Source organism: Apiospora hydei (genome assembly GCF_038363865.1).
Source record: "Apiospora hydei strain CBS 114990 chromosome Unknown utg000011l_segment0_segment0, whole genome shotgun sequence".
Lineage (NCBI taxonomy): Eukaryota > Fungi > Ascomycota > Sordariomycetes > Amphisphaeriales > Apiosporaceae > Apiospora > Apiospora hydei.
In genome coordinates, this window is record NW_027117370.1 from 654309 (window position 1) to 670112 (window position 15804).

The 15804-nt window shown below is 58.9% G+C and overlaps 5 protein-coding genes across 5 annotated transcripts; 3 read left to right on the top strand and 2 right to left on the bottom strand.

The window, feature by feature from the left end:
- Positions 1 to 142: 142 nt before the first annotated feature.
- PG997_015404 (uncharacterized protein) lies at positions 143 to 3548 on the top strand (the record flags this gene model as incomplete). Its single annotated transcript, XM_066819718.1, has 2 exons — positions 143 to 2858; positions 2932 to 3548. 2 exons carry the CDS (start codon positions 143 to 145, stop codon positions 3546 to 3548), a joined length of 3333 nt encoding a protein of 1110 aa, XP_066660603.1.
- Positions 3549 to 4576: 1028 nt separating this feature from the next.
- PG997_015405 (S-adenosyl-L-methionine-dependent methyltransferase) lies at positions 4577 to 5569 on the top strand (the record flags this gene model as incomplete). Its single annotated transcript, XM_066819719.1, has 2 exons — positions 4577 to 4770; positions 4831 to 5569. 2 exons carry the CDS (start codon positions 4577 to 4579, stop codon positions 5567 to 5569), a joined length of 933 nt encoding a protein of 310 aa, XP_066660604.1.
- A 754-nt stretch (positions 5570 to 6323) lies between these two features.
- PG997_015406 (uncharacterized protein) lies at positions 6324 to 12662 on the bottom strand (the record flags this gene model as incomplete). The annotated part of the gene is made up of 5 exons (XM_066819720.1): positions 6324 to 6821; positions 7030 to 8511; positions 8574 to 10865; positions 10924 to 11548; positions 11614 to 12662. The coding sequence occupies 5 exons, from the start codon at positions 12660 to 12662 to the stop codon at positions 6324 to 6326; spliced, it is 5946 nt and encodes a 1981-aa protein (XP_066660605.1).
- Positions 12663 to 13420: 758 nt separating this feature from the next.
- PG997_015407 (uncharacterized protein) lies at positions 13421 to 14326 on the top strand (the record flags this gene model as incomplete). Its single annotated transcript, XM_066819721.1, has 1 exon — positions 13421 to 14326. One exon carries the CDS (start codon positions 13421 to 13423, stop codon positions 14324 to 14326), a length of 906 nt encoding a protein of 301 aa, XP_066660606.1.
- Positions 14327 to 14794: 468 nt separating this feature from the next.
- PG997_015408 (uncharacterized protein) lies at positions 14795 to 15216 on the bottom strand (the record flags this gene model as incomplete). Its single annotated transcript, XM_066819722.1, has 2 exons — positions 14795 to 15058; positions 15187 to 15216. 2 exons carry the CDS (start codon positions 15214 to 15216, stop codon positions 14795 to 14797), a joined length of 294 nt encoding a protein of 97 aa, XP_066660607.1.
- Between the last annotated feature and the right edge of the window lie 588 nt (positions 15217 to 15804).

A 15804-nucleotide genomic window follows, 5' to 3' on the forward strand; every position in this document is an offset into this window, starting at 1 on the left:
AATTGCATCCCGCTCGAACCCGGCCCCTCTCGGACGCTCTAGCGTCTAAAAACACAAGTAGAGTAGTGTTCCAATCAACAAAACCATAAACATCACCAAAAAGTAACACCTCCAACCGCATCTCGATATCTCTACGCACAATATGCCCCCCAGGGCTTCCACAAGGTCGGGGCGCGGCACCAATGCCAAATCCTCCTCGGCCACTACCACCACCCGCACCACTCGCGCCTCCGCCCCCGCCTTCACAATCCCCGAAGAAGCCCCCGACAGCGCCCTGCGCACCCAGATATGCGCCGTCTTCAAGGATGCCCAGCGCACCACCGCCACCCACCGCAAGCTCGTCGTCAACCTGCGCAAGATCCACGAGTCCTGCTGCTATGAGCCCCCGTCCCGCCCCGCTGGCAAGGCCCACGCCGCCGAGAGCGACGACTTCGAGGAGGACGACTTCAACACCGAGTTCACCCGCTGCGTCCTGCGCGTCATGCCCGTCAAGAAGAGCGAGAGCGTCGGCGAGAAGACCATCCGCTTCGTCGGCCTCTTCCTGCGCCATGCCAACGACAAGGACAACGAGCTGCTCGGCGAGGAGGACGTCGATGCCAGTACCATGCCCGAGACCCCCACCACTCGCCTGACCACCCTCGTCATGGAGACGGTCCTCCCCTTACTTACTGCCAAGGACAAGTTCGTCCGCTACCGATCAACACAGCTTATCTCACACATCATCAACTCGCTCGATGCCATCGACGATGACCTCTTCCAGGCTTTGCGACACGGTCTCCTCAAGCGTATCCGCGACAAGGAAGCCATGGTCCGCGCCCAGGCTGTGCTGGGTCTTGGACGCCTGGCAGGAAACCAGGTCGAGGCCATGGCCAACTCGGACGACAGCGACGACAACGCCGAGACTGGCCTCTTGGAGAAGCTCCTCGAGGTGCTGCAGAACGACCCTAGCGCCGACGTTCGACGCTCTCTCTTGGTCAACTTGCCCATCCTTCCCAACACCCTACCCTACCTCTTGGAGCGAGCTCGCGACCAAGATCCCCAGACCCGCCGAGCCGTCTATTCTAGGTTACTACCGGCCCTCGGCGATTTCCGCCACTTGTCTCTATCCATGAGAGAGAAGCTGCTGCGCTGGGGTCTGAGAGATCGCGACGAGACGGTGCGCAAAGCGGCGGGCCGCCTTTTCCGCGAGCGCTGGATCGAGGACTGCGCAGGAGTCGGCCCCCCGGCCGAAGGCGAAAAGGCCGCCGAGCCTGCCGAGCCCAGCTTCGACGGCCTCCTCGAGCTTCTGGAGCGAATCGATGTGGTCAACTCGGGGGTGGAGAATGGCGTCGCGCTCGAAGCCATGAAGGGTTTCTGGGAGGGAAGGCCGGATTACCGCAATGCCGTCAACTTTGACGACAACTTCTGGCAGACGCTGAGTGCCGAGGCCGTCTTCATGGCCCGCAGTTTCAACGACTTCTGTCGCGCCGACGGCAACCGCAAGTACGAGTCCCTGGTCGAGGAGAAGCTGCCCGAAGTCACCAAGGTGGCTTTCTACCTGGAGCGGTACCTGAACGTCTTGATCGAAGCCATCCGGAGAGTCAATAGCCAGGAGGAGGTGGATGATGACGAGGACGAGGAAGACACTGTTGAACAGGAGTTCATTGTCGAGCAGCTACTGCACATTATCCTGACTCTGGACTATTCAGACGAGGTCGGTCGCCGGAAGATGTTCGCCCTTCTGAGACAAAGCTTGTCGATTCCCGAGTTGCCCGATGAGGTAACCAAGCTAGCCATTGATGTCCTCCGTGACATCTGTGCCCCTGATACTGCCGGCGAGAAGGAGTTCTGCAGTGTCGTCCTCGAGGCTGTGGCTGATGTCCACGATACGATCGTCGATGAGCCTGCTACCGATAACGACGATAATGAGAGCTTTCATTCGGCGCGATCTGAGGTCGGCGATGACGGCACGCCCGCCCCCGAAGGGAGGGGTAAGAACGAACCAGAGTTGACCGAGGAGGAGGCCCGCGCCAAGGCCATCAAGGAGATCATGATCAACATGAAGTGCCTGCACATCGTTCAGTGCATGCTCTCCAACGTCGAGGGCACACTGCAGGAGAATGACCATCTGGTCTCCATGCTGAACAACCTGGTGGTCCCCGCTGTCCGTAGTCATGAGGCGCCGGTCCGCGAGCGAGGTTTGGTTTGTCTCGGGTTGTGTTCATTGTTGGACCGTCCCCTGGCCGAGGAGAACCTGTCGCTCTTTATGCACTTCTTCAGCAAAGGTCACTCGGCTCTTCAGATTACTGCCCTGCAGATTCTCACAGATATCCTGAATGTACACGGATCGCAGCTTCTGTCGTCCAACCCCACACTTCTTAAGGTGTACATCAAGGCGCTTCGCTCCGGTTCCAGGAACCCGGAGGTCCAAGGCGCGGCCACCGTTGCCGTCTCCAAACTTCTGCTCGGAAGAGTGGTTACCGACCCGGAAGCCTCCGCGGAGCTGCTCCGGACGCTGGTCATTGCCTATTTCGACCCTTCGAGTTCCGGCAACCAGAGCGTGCGCCAGGCACTCAACTACTTCCTGCCCGTCTTTTGCTTCTCTCGGTCTGAGAACCAGCACTTGCTCCGTTCTGTCGCGCTGGATGCGCTGCACTCGCTGTACCTCGTGCGCGAGAGTCTGGACGACGAGGACGCCGAGGTCGACGACCAGATGGCCACGCTCAATGCCATCGGTTCCTGCTTGGTGGACTGGACGGACCCCCGCAAGTGCTACCAGCCGGGCTACGCCATGGATGCGGAGAAGAAGAACGTCAACGGCGATGTTCACCTCGACTTTGCCACCGACATTCTCGAGAAGCTCAACAGCAATTTCAGCAGTAAGTTCTTTATTGGTATTCCTAACACTTGCAGTGATGATATGTATACTAATATATATACTCCCAATAACAGAAGAAGAAAAGAAGACGATTGCACCTTTGCTCGGAAAACTGTTCATCTCGCCGACCTCGAGCGAGGAGAAGCTCCGCGAGCTGTACGAGGAAGTGGCCTCGGCGGTTGAGGACAACCTGCTCAACGACGCGACGGGCCGGAACGCGCTCTACAAGATTCATGTTAGTCTGGGCAAGATTGTGAACCAGCTCAACGAGCAGCAGGAGCGGCGGCAGTTTGGCCGGACGTCGATGAGCCGCAGTGTGACGGGCTCGGCGGCGGACCGGTCCTCGGTGGCGGGCTCGGTGGCGGGCGACGACGAGAAGTCGGTCGTGGAGCGGATGATGGACGAGAAGTCGGTCATTGCGGAAGAGGACGAGGAGGAAGAGCTGCAGAAGGATGCTTCGGTGTTGTCGGCGGCGCCGCGGAGGAGAGGGAGGGAGTCCAAGACGAAGATTAAGAAGGAGGAGATTTCTGATGATGACGGCAATGGTATGGAAGATGATGATGAGGAGGATGACGGCAATGAGAGTGATGCTACGGTACGGGGCAAGAAGCAGCCGCAGCAGGACGGCGACGGAGACTCGCTTGTCGAAGACCTGCTGTCGGATGAGGATACGGTGATGACTGATGGATGATTTGGTCTGTTTGGTTTTACTTGACTGATGAATGTCGTTACGATCATGTCTGCTTACTTTTTGTAAAGAATCGATGATGAACAGGAAAGAGGAAAGAAGGGGGCTTCTCTGGGCGGTTGAGCGTCGTCACGTTTGATACCTCGTTTGAATTGAGATTTTTGTTTCTGTTTTGCTTGTCAAGCTATACACATCTGGTCATGGCTACCTTGGAACTGTTGTTCCACGGCGTGATTTTAGTTACAGTCCTTGCCGTGAGGTATCTAGACTGATAGTCCAGGGTTGTTGGAATGCCCTGCCCTTGGTGCCTCTATGTTCGGAAGATAAATACTGATGTTTGATGTCTATCTCTAGCTCTGTTGATACCAACGATCCTCATCCGTCAGCTCACTGGACTAACCAGCCGTTTTTTCTCTCGTTTTGTTCCCATGTAAAGAGGTTGTACGTCCTTCCTAAAATGGTCGACCGCGGGTTGACTCACAGGTAACACCAGCAGGGGTACATCAGGTTGGTCCCATCTGCGGCTCTCGTATGTTTTGTCTTCGGATCCCGGGTGTTGGTTCCAAGCTGTTGGCTTGGCTGCGCGTGGGGGCGGGGGAACTAGCTGCATGCCAATGGCTATACGGAGGAACTCCCCGGGATATATATTGGAGGAAGAGTCATTGCTGTAAGTAGAAGGGATTGGTGACTCACGACTGATATCTCCTGCCTCGACTTTACCAAAGCCAACATTCTGGGCGATATTCAGGTGGCTGGACATGAGAAGGTGATGACGAGAATCTTGGACAGGGAAGAGAATAGGAACATAAATAACCTCCCTAACACCAACATACAACAACAGAGCTTCGACAGACTCCTCTCACACCACATCACACCAACAATTACGTATCCCCGGAAGATCCCTTGAATCCTCGCAGTTATCCTCTGCTTAGCGCAGCAACCTCCGCCTCGGTCACTTGTCTCAATCACTCACTCAAAGTCAATATGGCCGTGCAATCTCCTCCCCCCTCCCAGGAAGCTGTCCATATCCGATGCCCCGCGGATCGCGTCCTACTCGCTTCACGACCCCGCGCACCCGGAAATCGAAATCGCCCAGGCCGAGCACCGCATCGACCTGGTCCACCGCTGGCGCATCGCCCCCCGGCAGCCGCGTCCTCGAGATCGGCTGCGGGCAGGGCAACGCGACGGCCGTGCTGGCCGAGGCGGTCGGCGAGGGCGGGTCCGTGTAAGTCTTTTTTTCTTTCTTTATGTAGGGATATCGGGCAGGATTCTATGATACATGTAGTTCATCTTATTCTGATGGTCCCCCCCTTTCCTCAGCGACGCCGTCGACCCAGCACCCCCGACTACGGCGCCCCCTACACCCTAGCCCAAGCCCAATCCCACCTCTCCGCCGGCCCTGTCGGCGGGCGCATCGCCTGGCACCGCGCCGCGCCCGAGGACTTCCTCCTCCAGACGACGCAAGAATCCACCAACGAGCCGACCAAGACCTGGGACGTCGCGGTCCTCGCGCACTGCGTCTGGTACTTCGCCGCCCCCCGGTCCTCGCCTCCATCCTGCGCGCCCTGCGCGCGCCGCGCGGCGCGCTTGTGTATCGCCGAGTACGCCCTGCAGGCGACGGAGCGCGCCGCGGCGCCGCACGTGCTCGCGGCCCTGGCGACGGGGCTGCTCGAGAGCCACCAGCCCCCGGCGCGAGCAGCAGCGCGAATATCCGGTCGCTGCTGGGGCCGGCCGCGATCGCCGAGGTGGCGCGGGAGGCGGGATGGGTCCAAGAGGAGGAGACTGCTACTACTGCTAGTAGTGCTAGCATCGTGGTACCTCGGGCCGGACTGTTGGACGGGAGTTGGGAAGTCGGCACCGTCGTCGGAAAGGAGTTTCTCGAGGAGATGGAGGAGCACATCACCGACGAGCGGGTGAAGGTCGTGCTGAGATCGGCTCGGGACGCCACCATCGCGGCGGCCCGGGGGCTTGGAGAAGGGGAGGCGGTGAGGACGATGGATGTCTGGGTCTCATCTTTTGTTTAAGGACCATCTTGATCCTCAAGTCGGCCAACGGGAAGTAAGGATCTACGGGATGTTGGCGTGGTCTAAAGGGGGGAGGGGGAGAGGGACAAAATCATCCAGGGGGTTTCACACAATCTCAGGACTTCTCCGCGACCAAGTGCCCGAGTCAATGGTCAGTGACAGACATAATAATGTGTGGTTGATGTTTACCTACATAGAAACCTCTTCTATTACGAGCAGATCTGGTTCCACACACATCATAACCTCGCATATATCGTCATACGGTTCAGAGTTCCTCATGTGATCAATGGGTGTACGCTCAAATCGAAAGCTTCTGTTCTGCTATAGTACATCTGAAAAACGAATAAATGCAAATCTTGCAATGACTGGTTTATTTACTTATTGCTCCTTTAGTCGAGACATGTGACGTCTCATTAAATCTTGGAACAGTAACTCCTTCAGCTATTCATTCACTCCCCCTGAGAACGAACGCTTCAAGTACTTATACGCTATTCTATCATACGAAAACACACCTAACTTCTCCGACTCTCTGGACAGACAACGTCCATTCAAATAAATCCAGCTTCGAAACGGGGCATTATTCATTTCATGTATAGGTATATAGCATTACTTCTTTAGTGGTTTTCATCTCATATCTCCTCTCCCGTCGTCCCGCCAAACGTTCCGACGGCATTTCTAATGTGGTCTCGTTCTCCCCCCTTTTTTACTTCCTTATTCTTTCACTTTCCTCCGTCTTCTCTCATCTCCTCCTTCTCTACACCCCAAAATCCATCTTCAACGCAATAGTAGGCTGCCCCCCTCCACTCCCCGCCCCATTCTTATCCGCCGCCGCCTCCTCCCGCTGCGACCGCCCGTGCCGGATCACCTCCTCCATGAACGCTTTTTGTCCTTCGCTCATCGCCGCCACAATCCCTCTAAAGGCCGCCTGGTACTCGGGCCCCGACGCCGCCATCTCGAGCAGCCGCGCGCTCGTCTCGGCGTAGACGCCCTGTCCCTCGCTCGCCGCCCGCGACAAGAGCGTCGGCGCCACGATGGCCATGACGATCTGCGCGTGGTCGGGCCCGACGTGCGAGACGTACTGGGCCAGGCTCAGCGCCACGAGCTTGCGCGCGCCTTCGGGGTCTTCCGGGTCCGTGTTCGTCACAAAAGACACCAAGCGCGGCAGCAGGTATCGCGCGATGGATTGGTCGGCTGGCGTGGGCGAGGCCTGCAGCAGCAGGGACCGGACGCAATTGGCGGCGATCTTGGCCGTCTGTTGTATTCATGTTAGCATACTTACAGCTTGGAAGAGAGAAGAATATAGATGGGTTGAATCAAGGCAAAAGCAAAATGACTTACCATCCGATCCGTCAAACAATCAATCACCTCATCCAAGAACCGCGACACCAACCCGTCATTCGCCGCCAACTGGTTCTGCCCCCCGTAAACAGGATCGTGATCCCCAACAGGCAATTCTTGACGCACTGCAGGCTCGACGGCAGCTCCCGCTTCTGCGCGTTCAGGTAAATCGACAGGAACCGGCGCAGGCACCCCTGCAGCTGGATGTGCGTCAGCGACTTGTAGTCGGGCGCCGCGTTGTTGTTGCTGCTCTCGGCGCCGCACATGCTCGCGATGAACCGCTTCAGCATCGGCAACGCCTGCGGCACGATGATGTCCTGGCACGTCGGCGTCGCCAGGATCGTCGCGAAGATGTGGATGATGCACGCGTGCAGGTCCGTCTTGATGATGTCCGGGAACACCTCGGCCGCGTCCACGATGGCGCTCAGGCCCGTCCGGATCAGCAGCACCGCCTCCTCCGTCAGCTGGTGCCGGACGGGCTGGCCCGCCTCGACCAGGTTGGGCAGCATGCCCGACAGCACCAAGACAATAATGCGCGTCAGCTCAAACAGCTGCTCGATGTCCTCCGTCAGGTCGCCGCCGTTGTCGGGCTGCTCCTTCTTGCGCGCCGACGGGTGCGCCACGCACAGCGCCCGCGCAATCTCCACAATCACGGCCTGGACGTCGAGCCCCTCGGTCAGCACGAGGCGGTCCAGCAGGTCCATCGTCTCGGAGAAGATGGCGTCGCGGTAGATGGCGTGGCCGGACACGCTGGGATGCACGATCTTCTTAAGAGCCTGCAGGATCTCCAGCGTCTGCTCCTGGGTGGCCAGCGAATCTGCCTGGCCCGGCCGGGTCGCCAGCGCCTCGAACGCGACACCGAAGAGGACGAAGAAGAAAGCCACCGGTTCGTCGCGGTAGTTGATCTCGGGTCCCTTGGACTTGCCGTTCGTCGTCATACCCTCGCCATCAGTCTCCTTGCCGTCAAGGGCATCAAATACGAACTCGCTGTCCTGCTCGATGAGACTGGCAATGGCGTCGACAAGCTTGAGCCACGACTCTTGGTAGAACCTCAGCAGCGTCTCGCGGTTCAGGGCGGCGTAGATAGTATCCAAGCTACCCGATAGGGAAGGGGGTCCCAACGTCATGGAAATATCGGGCTCGAATCGCAGACGAGCAAACTCCCGCAGGGACGACAACCACAAAGGAGTAAGTTTGCCAATATGCGGCTTAAGCACATCGTGCAAGTACTTCTGCTCCGTACTGGCTACTTGCAGGTCGGCCCAGGCCGAGAAAACAGACATCTTGACCATGACCTGGGCGTTGGAACTGAGACCTTGAAGATCGCCAATGCCAGCATGTTCGGCTTCGCTGGAGAAGTTCTCCAGCGCCGAGACGAGCGTCTTGAGGATTCGTCCCATACGATCGACATCCGTCACGATACCAGTGGCAATGAAAGCCGCGCAAACATTGACCGCTTCCGACGCGAGTTCAGGCGACGAGTCGGCCGCAAAAGCCGGCGTCAGAGCCGAGCTGATTTGGGCTTGGTATTGCTCCAACAGCATAGCCTCCTCGAAATCAGGATCGGGCGATTTGCCAAACATGCGGAGCACGGCCCCGATGATCTTCAACCCCAGATCCGCAGCTCCAGCACGCTGGACGTCGAGGCCGAGAAAGCCATGCGCACCACCTCGGCAATCTTGGACTGCAGCGCCGCCTGCGCCGGCGACTCGCCGTTGGTCGCGATGTCCTTGTTGATCAACGCAAAAATGTCGCTCAGGCAGCCGATGGCAAACGTCCGGACCTGCCACCGGAGCGGCTCGACCTCGGAGCCCGCGGGGGCCTCCTTATCATCACTGACGCCGCCCGCGGCCGCGAAGCCGGCGACCTCCTCGTCGCGGAGATCCACAGCGGCGCTCTGCTTCTTGGATGTGTTCTCCGAGCTGTCCACGGCCTTGGGCCGCGTCATCCGCAGGACGTCCTGGAGGCGGATGAGCCAGTTGGCCGTGTCTTCCAGCGAAGTCTGGCGCATCCAGTTGCGGATGATGTTGCGGATGCCGTCGTGGCTCGGCACGTTGTCCAGCACGAGCCAGAGCTGGTCCTCGAGTCCCGGCTCGGCCGCCTCGAACACGTCGCGGGAGTTCCGCTTCATCAGGTTGTACAAACCGTCCACGGCGGCATCCCGGAGAATGCCAACGTCGCCGTTGAAGTATTTCTGTAGCAGCTTCACGTAGTCTGCAAACATCATGTTGCCCGGCGCATAGAGCGACAAGTGTTCCGAACAACCCAAGCTGGCGCGCTGAACAAGTATATCTTCCTCTTCTTGGAGCTGGCCTACCAGAGTAAGAATCAGCTCCCGCGACTTTGTCGACTCCTGCAGATCGGGGCCCAAAACATTGACTAAGGAGTCGACACAGCGTGCGATGGCAGCGGGCGTTGAGAGCTCCATCTCCAAATTCATGGTAATCGCAGATGACAACTCCAAGTGGTGCGTATCGGAAAGGTAAAGTTGCGCCAGCATTCCCAGCGTACTGGGCACAAACGAAGAGAAACCCAGACCCGCAGCATCTGCAGCAAGAGACAGCGCCTCCAACGCCCAAAAATGGACTGTCGGGTGGGGATCGTTGCAGAGAGACATGAGAATTCCCAAGATCGTTTTGAGATGATATCCAGCCGCCATGCCACCCACCTTGGCCTGGATACTGCCGAGAGCCATGGCGCACCCAGCTCGGGCGCTGGGCTCTCTGTTGCCAACAATCGTGTCGACCAAGTGCTTGATCTCGTGGTTGGTGAACGCGTTTCCACAGGTATTGCACAGCCTAGCAAGCGCGGCATAACCCATATTACGGACATACTGATCAGGGTCGATGACGAAGCTCCTGACGATTTCTTGAAGGAGCTTCTCCACAGCAAGGTTTGTCACATCGCCGGGCGCCGAGGAAGTCTCCTTGACAGCGACTCTGAGCGTAGACAACAGAGCTGCCGCAACATTGACGTTGATAGCGGCCTTGCGACCCGGATCTCGTTGAAGCGCACCGGCTGAAAGGAAAGTAACTACTTGCTCGAGAATACTCTCCTGGACTTTGGCAGGCGTCAGAGGGAAAACGAACGCAAAGAGTTGTATAGCCATGTTGACCACCTCAGTAGCTGGAGGATCAGGGAGACTCTCCTGGTCTGATGATCCTACGTACAGAACAGCAGCATCATGTTCCAACGAGGGGCAGATGGGCGACTTGAGGAGATCGTCGATGCTGCTATACGCATCCGCCTCGGCCTTGGTGAGCTCCTCGTCGGATGATTCCTGCTGCTGGCCCGGCAGCTTCTTCAACTTGAATCCATTGATGAGGCCCGTGATGCCGAAGCCGGAATTGTCGCCCACTTCCCACACGACTTCCAAAGCACCCTGGACATTGGCGATGGATGCACCGAGGGAGTTGTTGCCGTAGTTCTCGGGGTCGGCAAAGAGCGAAATGGCCAGAGTGAGCAGGTTGGACTGCAGCAACGCCTCGCTCCCGCCGGCGGGACTCTGGTTTACGAGCTTGATGTAGCACTGGAGAACACGGCGCTGGACCATCAACTCCAAGTCGTGGAGCTGCAGAGCAGGCGTCAGTCTCTGGGAAATATCGTCGCTGACCTTCTTCGACGGTAACGTCCTCAGAAACGCCGTGGTACTTTGCAGCATGGTGGCAATGCGCTTCGAGACATCTACCGTGAGCAAGCGGCTATTGAACTGGAGGAACGCCAGGATGGAACCCAACGCACACTCTCGCACATGCGTGAGGAACGAAGCCTCCAGCAGACTGCGGCTGGACGTGTTGTCCTTGGCCAGGGGTTTCGGGAGAGCATTCTTCCATAGGAGGAGAAGTTGCGACAGATGGATCTTGACAAAGTTAGGACCGAGCGACATGAGACCCCCAATAAGGATCCAGGCCACCTGTATCTGCGTGCTCGACACGCGCAACTCCGACTTCCCGCTCGACTTGAGCAGGTTCGTCGCCATGGACAGGACCCGACTGTTGATATCGACCGATCCGTACAGCGGCCGAGACGGACTGGCGCTGAGCGTCGCCGCGAGGCCATGCGCGAACCCGACGCACCGCCGCGGGGAGTTGCGCCCACCTCCAAGCAGCGAGAGCTCGCGACTGAGGCTGTTCATACACACGGACAGGCAGGGCAGAAGCTGCTGCGGGCACGCCAGCACGAAGCTCTTGAGGCACCGCGAGGCGTAGACCTGGACGCTGTAGCTTGGGTGCTGCAGGACTTGAAGTAAGCCGTCCCGGCAGGGCTCGGCGAAGTTGTTGGCGGCCGAGCCGAGCGACTCGACCAGGGGAGGCGACCGCGCCCAAGGCGGCGATGAGCATCTGCTTGGTGGGCTCGGGCCGCTCCTTGAGCGCCTGGGGGTAGTTTTTAAATATGTCATTGATGACGGCCTTGGCGGCGCTCATCTGGCCGGACTCGCCCAGGATCTTGCGCCCGACGACGTCTTGGAGGATGGTGTCGACGATGCGCCGGGAGATTAGGAGTCGGTACCGGTTGTTTGCGATGCTGGGGTTGCCCAGCAGGTCGAGCGTGAGGTTCTCCACTATCCTCAGGTAGTTGGCCTCGACAATCTTCTCGCCCAGCTTCCGGAGGACCCGCCCGTAGCAGACGGCCAGGGCCGCCCTGGTCTTGTTGGTGGTGGACATGCGCACGTAATGCGTCGACAGGATGTTGAGCATGTCGACGACGGACATGACGAGGGCTTGGGACTTCTTGCTGCCGCCGGGGGCGGACTGCCCGGTCGCGAGGTGGGCAGGTCGTCCTCCTCGGCGAGACCGGCGCCGGGAGCCATGGAAGCCCGCTTGTTCTGTTTCGCCTTGCCCTTCTTGCTTTTGGCGGCCGCCCGCTCCGCCGCGCCCAGCTCGGAATGGCTCTTGACCATGGCCTCGGCGAGGCACTCGGCGGCCGCGTGGCGCACGCTGGTGGAGCTCGAGTCCATGGCCTTGAACAGGGCGGCCGTCGCCTTGTCAAACTCGCCCGAGGTCTCGAAATAGGGGGTATTCTTGGACAGGGCCCTTAGGCAGCGGCAGGCGGCTACGATGGCGAGGTGGCCCTTGTCGTTGGCCGCGACGTTGCGGCCCTGCTTCCAGATGTCGCGCGCAATCGTCTCGTCCATGCTCGGGCCGACCATGCCGACGATCTTGGAGAGGGAGGTGAGGACGGCGCCCCGCAGGCCGGCGTTGCTGGAGGTGTTCTTGAGCAGCTTCAGGAGGGCGGAGCAGGCGAGGGGGTGGAGGCCGATGACGCTGTCGCCGGCGGCAGCGTAGACGTCGCCCAGGCAGGTGACGGCGGCATGGCGCGTGCGGGCCTCGGCGTCGGTCTTGCTCTTGGAGTTGCTGATGATGTTAACCAGATCGTTGACGGTCTCGAAGAGGAGCTTGCGGTCGCCGTGCTCGAAGATGTGGGCGAGGATGGGCCCGACGTTGTTGCGGACGACGCGGCTGGGCGGCGGGGTGGTGAGGTTGAGGATCTGGAAGACCTCCTTCTTGAGGTAGAACTGCTGGGCGGTGCAGTCGTCGGCGGGCAGGGACAGGACGTGGGCGCGCAGGGTGGAGACGAAGGTCAGGAGGAAGAGGTCCTGCTGCTCGGCGGGCAGGGACAGCAGCTTCGGCAGGTCGAGCTCGGGGGTGTGCGTCGGGTTGTGGACGGCGCTCGTCCGCGGCGTGGCGGCGGGCTGTTGCAGGGCAGGGCCGCTGCCGGGATCGCCGAGGGCAGCGGCATCGGGCGACGACGACATTTGGGACGAGAGAGAGAGCTCTGGTAGTGGGGGGAGGGTATGCGGTCGGTGTTTCAATCAAGAAGGCATTGGGAATATGAAGAGCGGTTGATCGTGTAGCGGATTCAAGTTCAGCGGTAAGTGAATTAGGCAGGTTGTTCGTAGTGGGCAGAATGGGGGGCCCTGATGTGGTGGTGAGCTGAACTTGTTTAGTTGTGTGGTGTAGTGTTGATCTTGAGCTACGATGTGGTCGGTCGGTATGGGCATTGACTTGACTTGCTTGGGCTTTGGAGCGGGTGGTCGTGTGGCAGTCTGGCTGTCGTCCCTCCTATGACTTGCAGGGTTTCTCCACATGCATGTGTCGCTAACACCATCCGCCAAATCAACCAACCTGGAGCTCCCGTCAGCCAACTCAATTGGTGCCGGCCGGTGCCAGAAAACAAAGCCGTCTTTTACAAGGGACAGGCCGATTTCGCGGATGGCTGAAAAAGTGAAGCAAGGCTGTGTTACTTACTTTCGTTTGTTTCCTTCAACCAGCTCAATCTTTGCGCAACACAAGCGTGTCGCGGCATTCTGGTTTTACTTTACGTACTAAGTATTCCAGAAAGAGAGGATGGGCAATTACCCAACTCCAGTCCCAGTTCCAGTCCCCGATTCCTGAGCCACCGCCAACCCGCCGCCATGGAACACCTCCTCCGCGCCCGACCGGCCCTCCGAACCCTGCTTCGGTCCTCCCCGATCTCGCCCACTCCGGCGATTTCGACCACAATATGCGCGCAATGCCTCTTCCGCCGGCGAGGGCCGCCGCCACCTCGAGTAGTCCCAATGCCCCGCGGCCCTTCAGCACCACCCCGCCCACCACTCCGGCCACAACAAATGGTCCAAGATCAAGCACGACAAAGGCCGCCTCGACGCCAAAAAAGTCCGCCCAGCGCGGCCTCCTGTCGAAAGACATCGCCCTAGCCACGCGCCTCTACGGCCCAGACCCCAAATTCAACGCCGCCCTCGTCAACGCCGTCGCCGTCGCCCGGAAAGCCGGCGTCCCCAAAGCCAACATCGACGCCGCCATCGCGCGGGGCCAGGGCCGCTCCTCGACGGGCGCGAGCCTCGAGACTGTCACCCTCGAGGCCATGATGGGCGGCGGCGACTCGGCCGTCTCCCTCGTGATCGAGATCTTGACGGATAACCGCAACCGCGCCCTGCACGACGTCCGCGGCATCATCAAGAAGCACAACGCCATCCTCACGCCCACCACCTTCCTCTTCGAGCGCGCGGGGCGCACCGTGCTGAAAGTCGGCGGCGACGACGACAAGGACGTCGCCGCCGGCGAGAACAGCGACGACTTCGACGCCGTCATGATGCAGGCGATCGAGGCCGGCGCCGACGACGTCGAGGACATTGGCGACGGCATGTTCGTCGTCTGGACGCCGCCCACCCTCACCCACAAGGCGGCGCAGGCGCTCAACCTGGGCGACCTCAAGGCGCAGATCGTCGAGTCGGACATTGTCTGGACCCCCTCGCAGGAAAAGGTCAGGCTGCCCGACGCCGAGTCGGCGCAGGCCTTCTCTGACTTCCTGGATGCCGTCCGCGACTACAACGACGTGCAGGGCGTGTACGCCAACGTGGAGCAGGGCGATGTCGCCCAGGAGGTCTGGGATGCCATTGAGGAGAACCTCGATTCATAATTCGGGTGAATATCTCATTTGCAATCCTCGGTGTGTAGAGGAAGAAAAACCGGACATCAGCATATGCATTGTTGGGGAGACAGGCACGTAGATATAGATGTAGACATAGAGGCGCGATTCGATATAGCACTACAGTGGTACTGTACAGTATTGTAACATAGGCATGTAGCTCTCCCAAGACTCAAAAATCAAGTCGTACATACAATATCATCCGGCCCAAAATGGACCAGGACCTCATCCTGAGATACCCCTAAACTCCGATGGCGCATTGGCTTTTTGGTTTCTACTTTTCATCCTCATCCCAGCTTCCAGCTTCCAGGAGGAGATAAGACGGTGTAATAACAGTCTGTTCTCTCTCTCTTAAGAGGGACCTCTCGGGGGTGGCTTGCAGGTCGCTTCCCTTCATCTTCCACAGCTCTTCAACTCTCCCTCTTCCACTTTTCTTGGTTCCCTCTTTACACCCACCCCCTATTTGTTCTGTTCGTTGTTGCTATCCTGTTGCGCCGTCGGCGGCGGCGGCGGCCTCCTCGCCTCCTCCTCGAGCCGGCGGTCGCGCAGGTACAGCCTTCGGGCCCTGAGGCGCGCCAGCTCGGCCTGGATCTCGTCGCGGTCGAGCGGCACCTTGTTGGCGTTCTCGGGCTTGGGCCAGAATTCGGGCACAGCGAAGCGCTCGTCCAGGTTCGTGCCGAAGTAGTACATGATGCCGATCGGGAACATGACGTACATGCCGAACTGGAGGGTATCACATTGCTGTTAGTATTGGTCGCCGGAGGGAGAGAGCTTGTGGCAGAAGAGCGAAGTTGTCTGGAAGGCCGCGAGGGGGGTAGTGGTGGCGGCGTGGCGTGGGAGCGGCAACGCACCTTGAAGACTTCGAGGTTGAGACCGCCCATGGTGGCGATGGCTTTCTGGATGGAGGGGCAGCAAGAGCGCTGATTGTTCTTTTGGGTAGATCGATCACAGGCGCACATCAATTGGTGGCCTCGTCAGTTGATTGAAAGTATTGCAGCAGTTTCCGATATTCGCAATCAATTGACACCAAACGAGCTGGAGTTCAACGGTAGAATCGAAGTGGTGGTGATAGTGGTGATTAATTGATTGATGGGCATCGGGAATCCCATCGAAAGTTTTCCCACTCTCGGCCGCCCAGTCAGCGGGTCCCTGATGCGCTAGCCAAGTCCCGCGCCCGCGCTTCCGGGGAAGAGAGCTTGGAATGCTCCGACTGCTTGGATGGCTGGCACACTGCCCGTCAAGCTCTTGTCAAACCCAAGCTGCAGCTTGCCAAGGAGAACGTCACATGGTATACAGCTGCATGAGCAAACGTCATACAGTTCGCATATATACCTACATTGGTTGTCATTATTATCAGATATGCAAGGAGTGCCAGTTTGCACCAAAAGATGTACACAGACAAGAGTTGGAAGAATTAAATAATGGAATTCATCGAACCGAATTATCCAGGGGTATCTCGATCTACATAC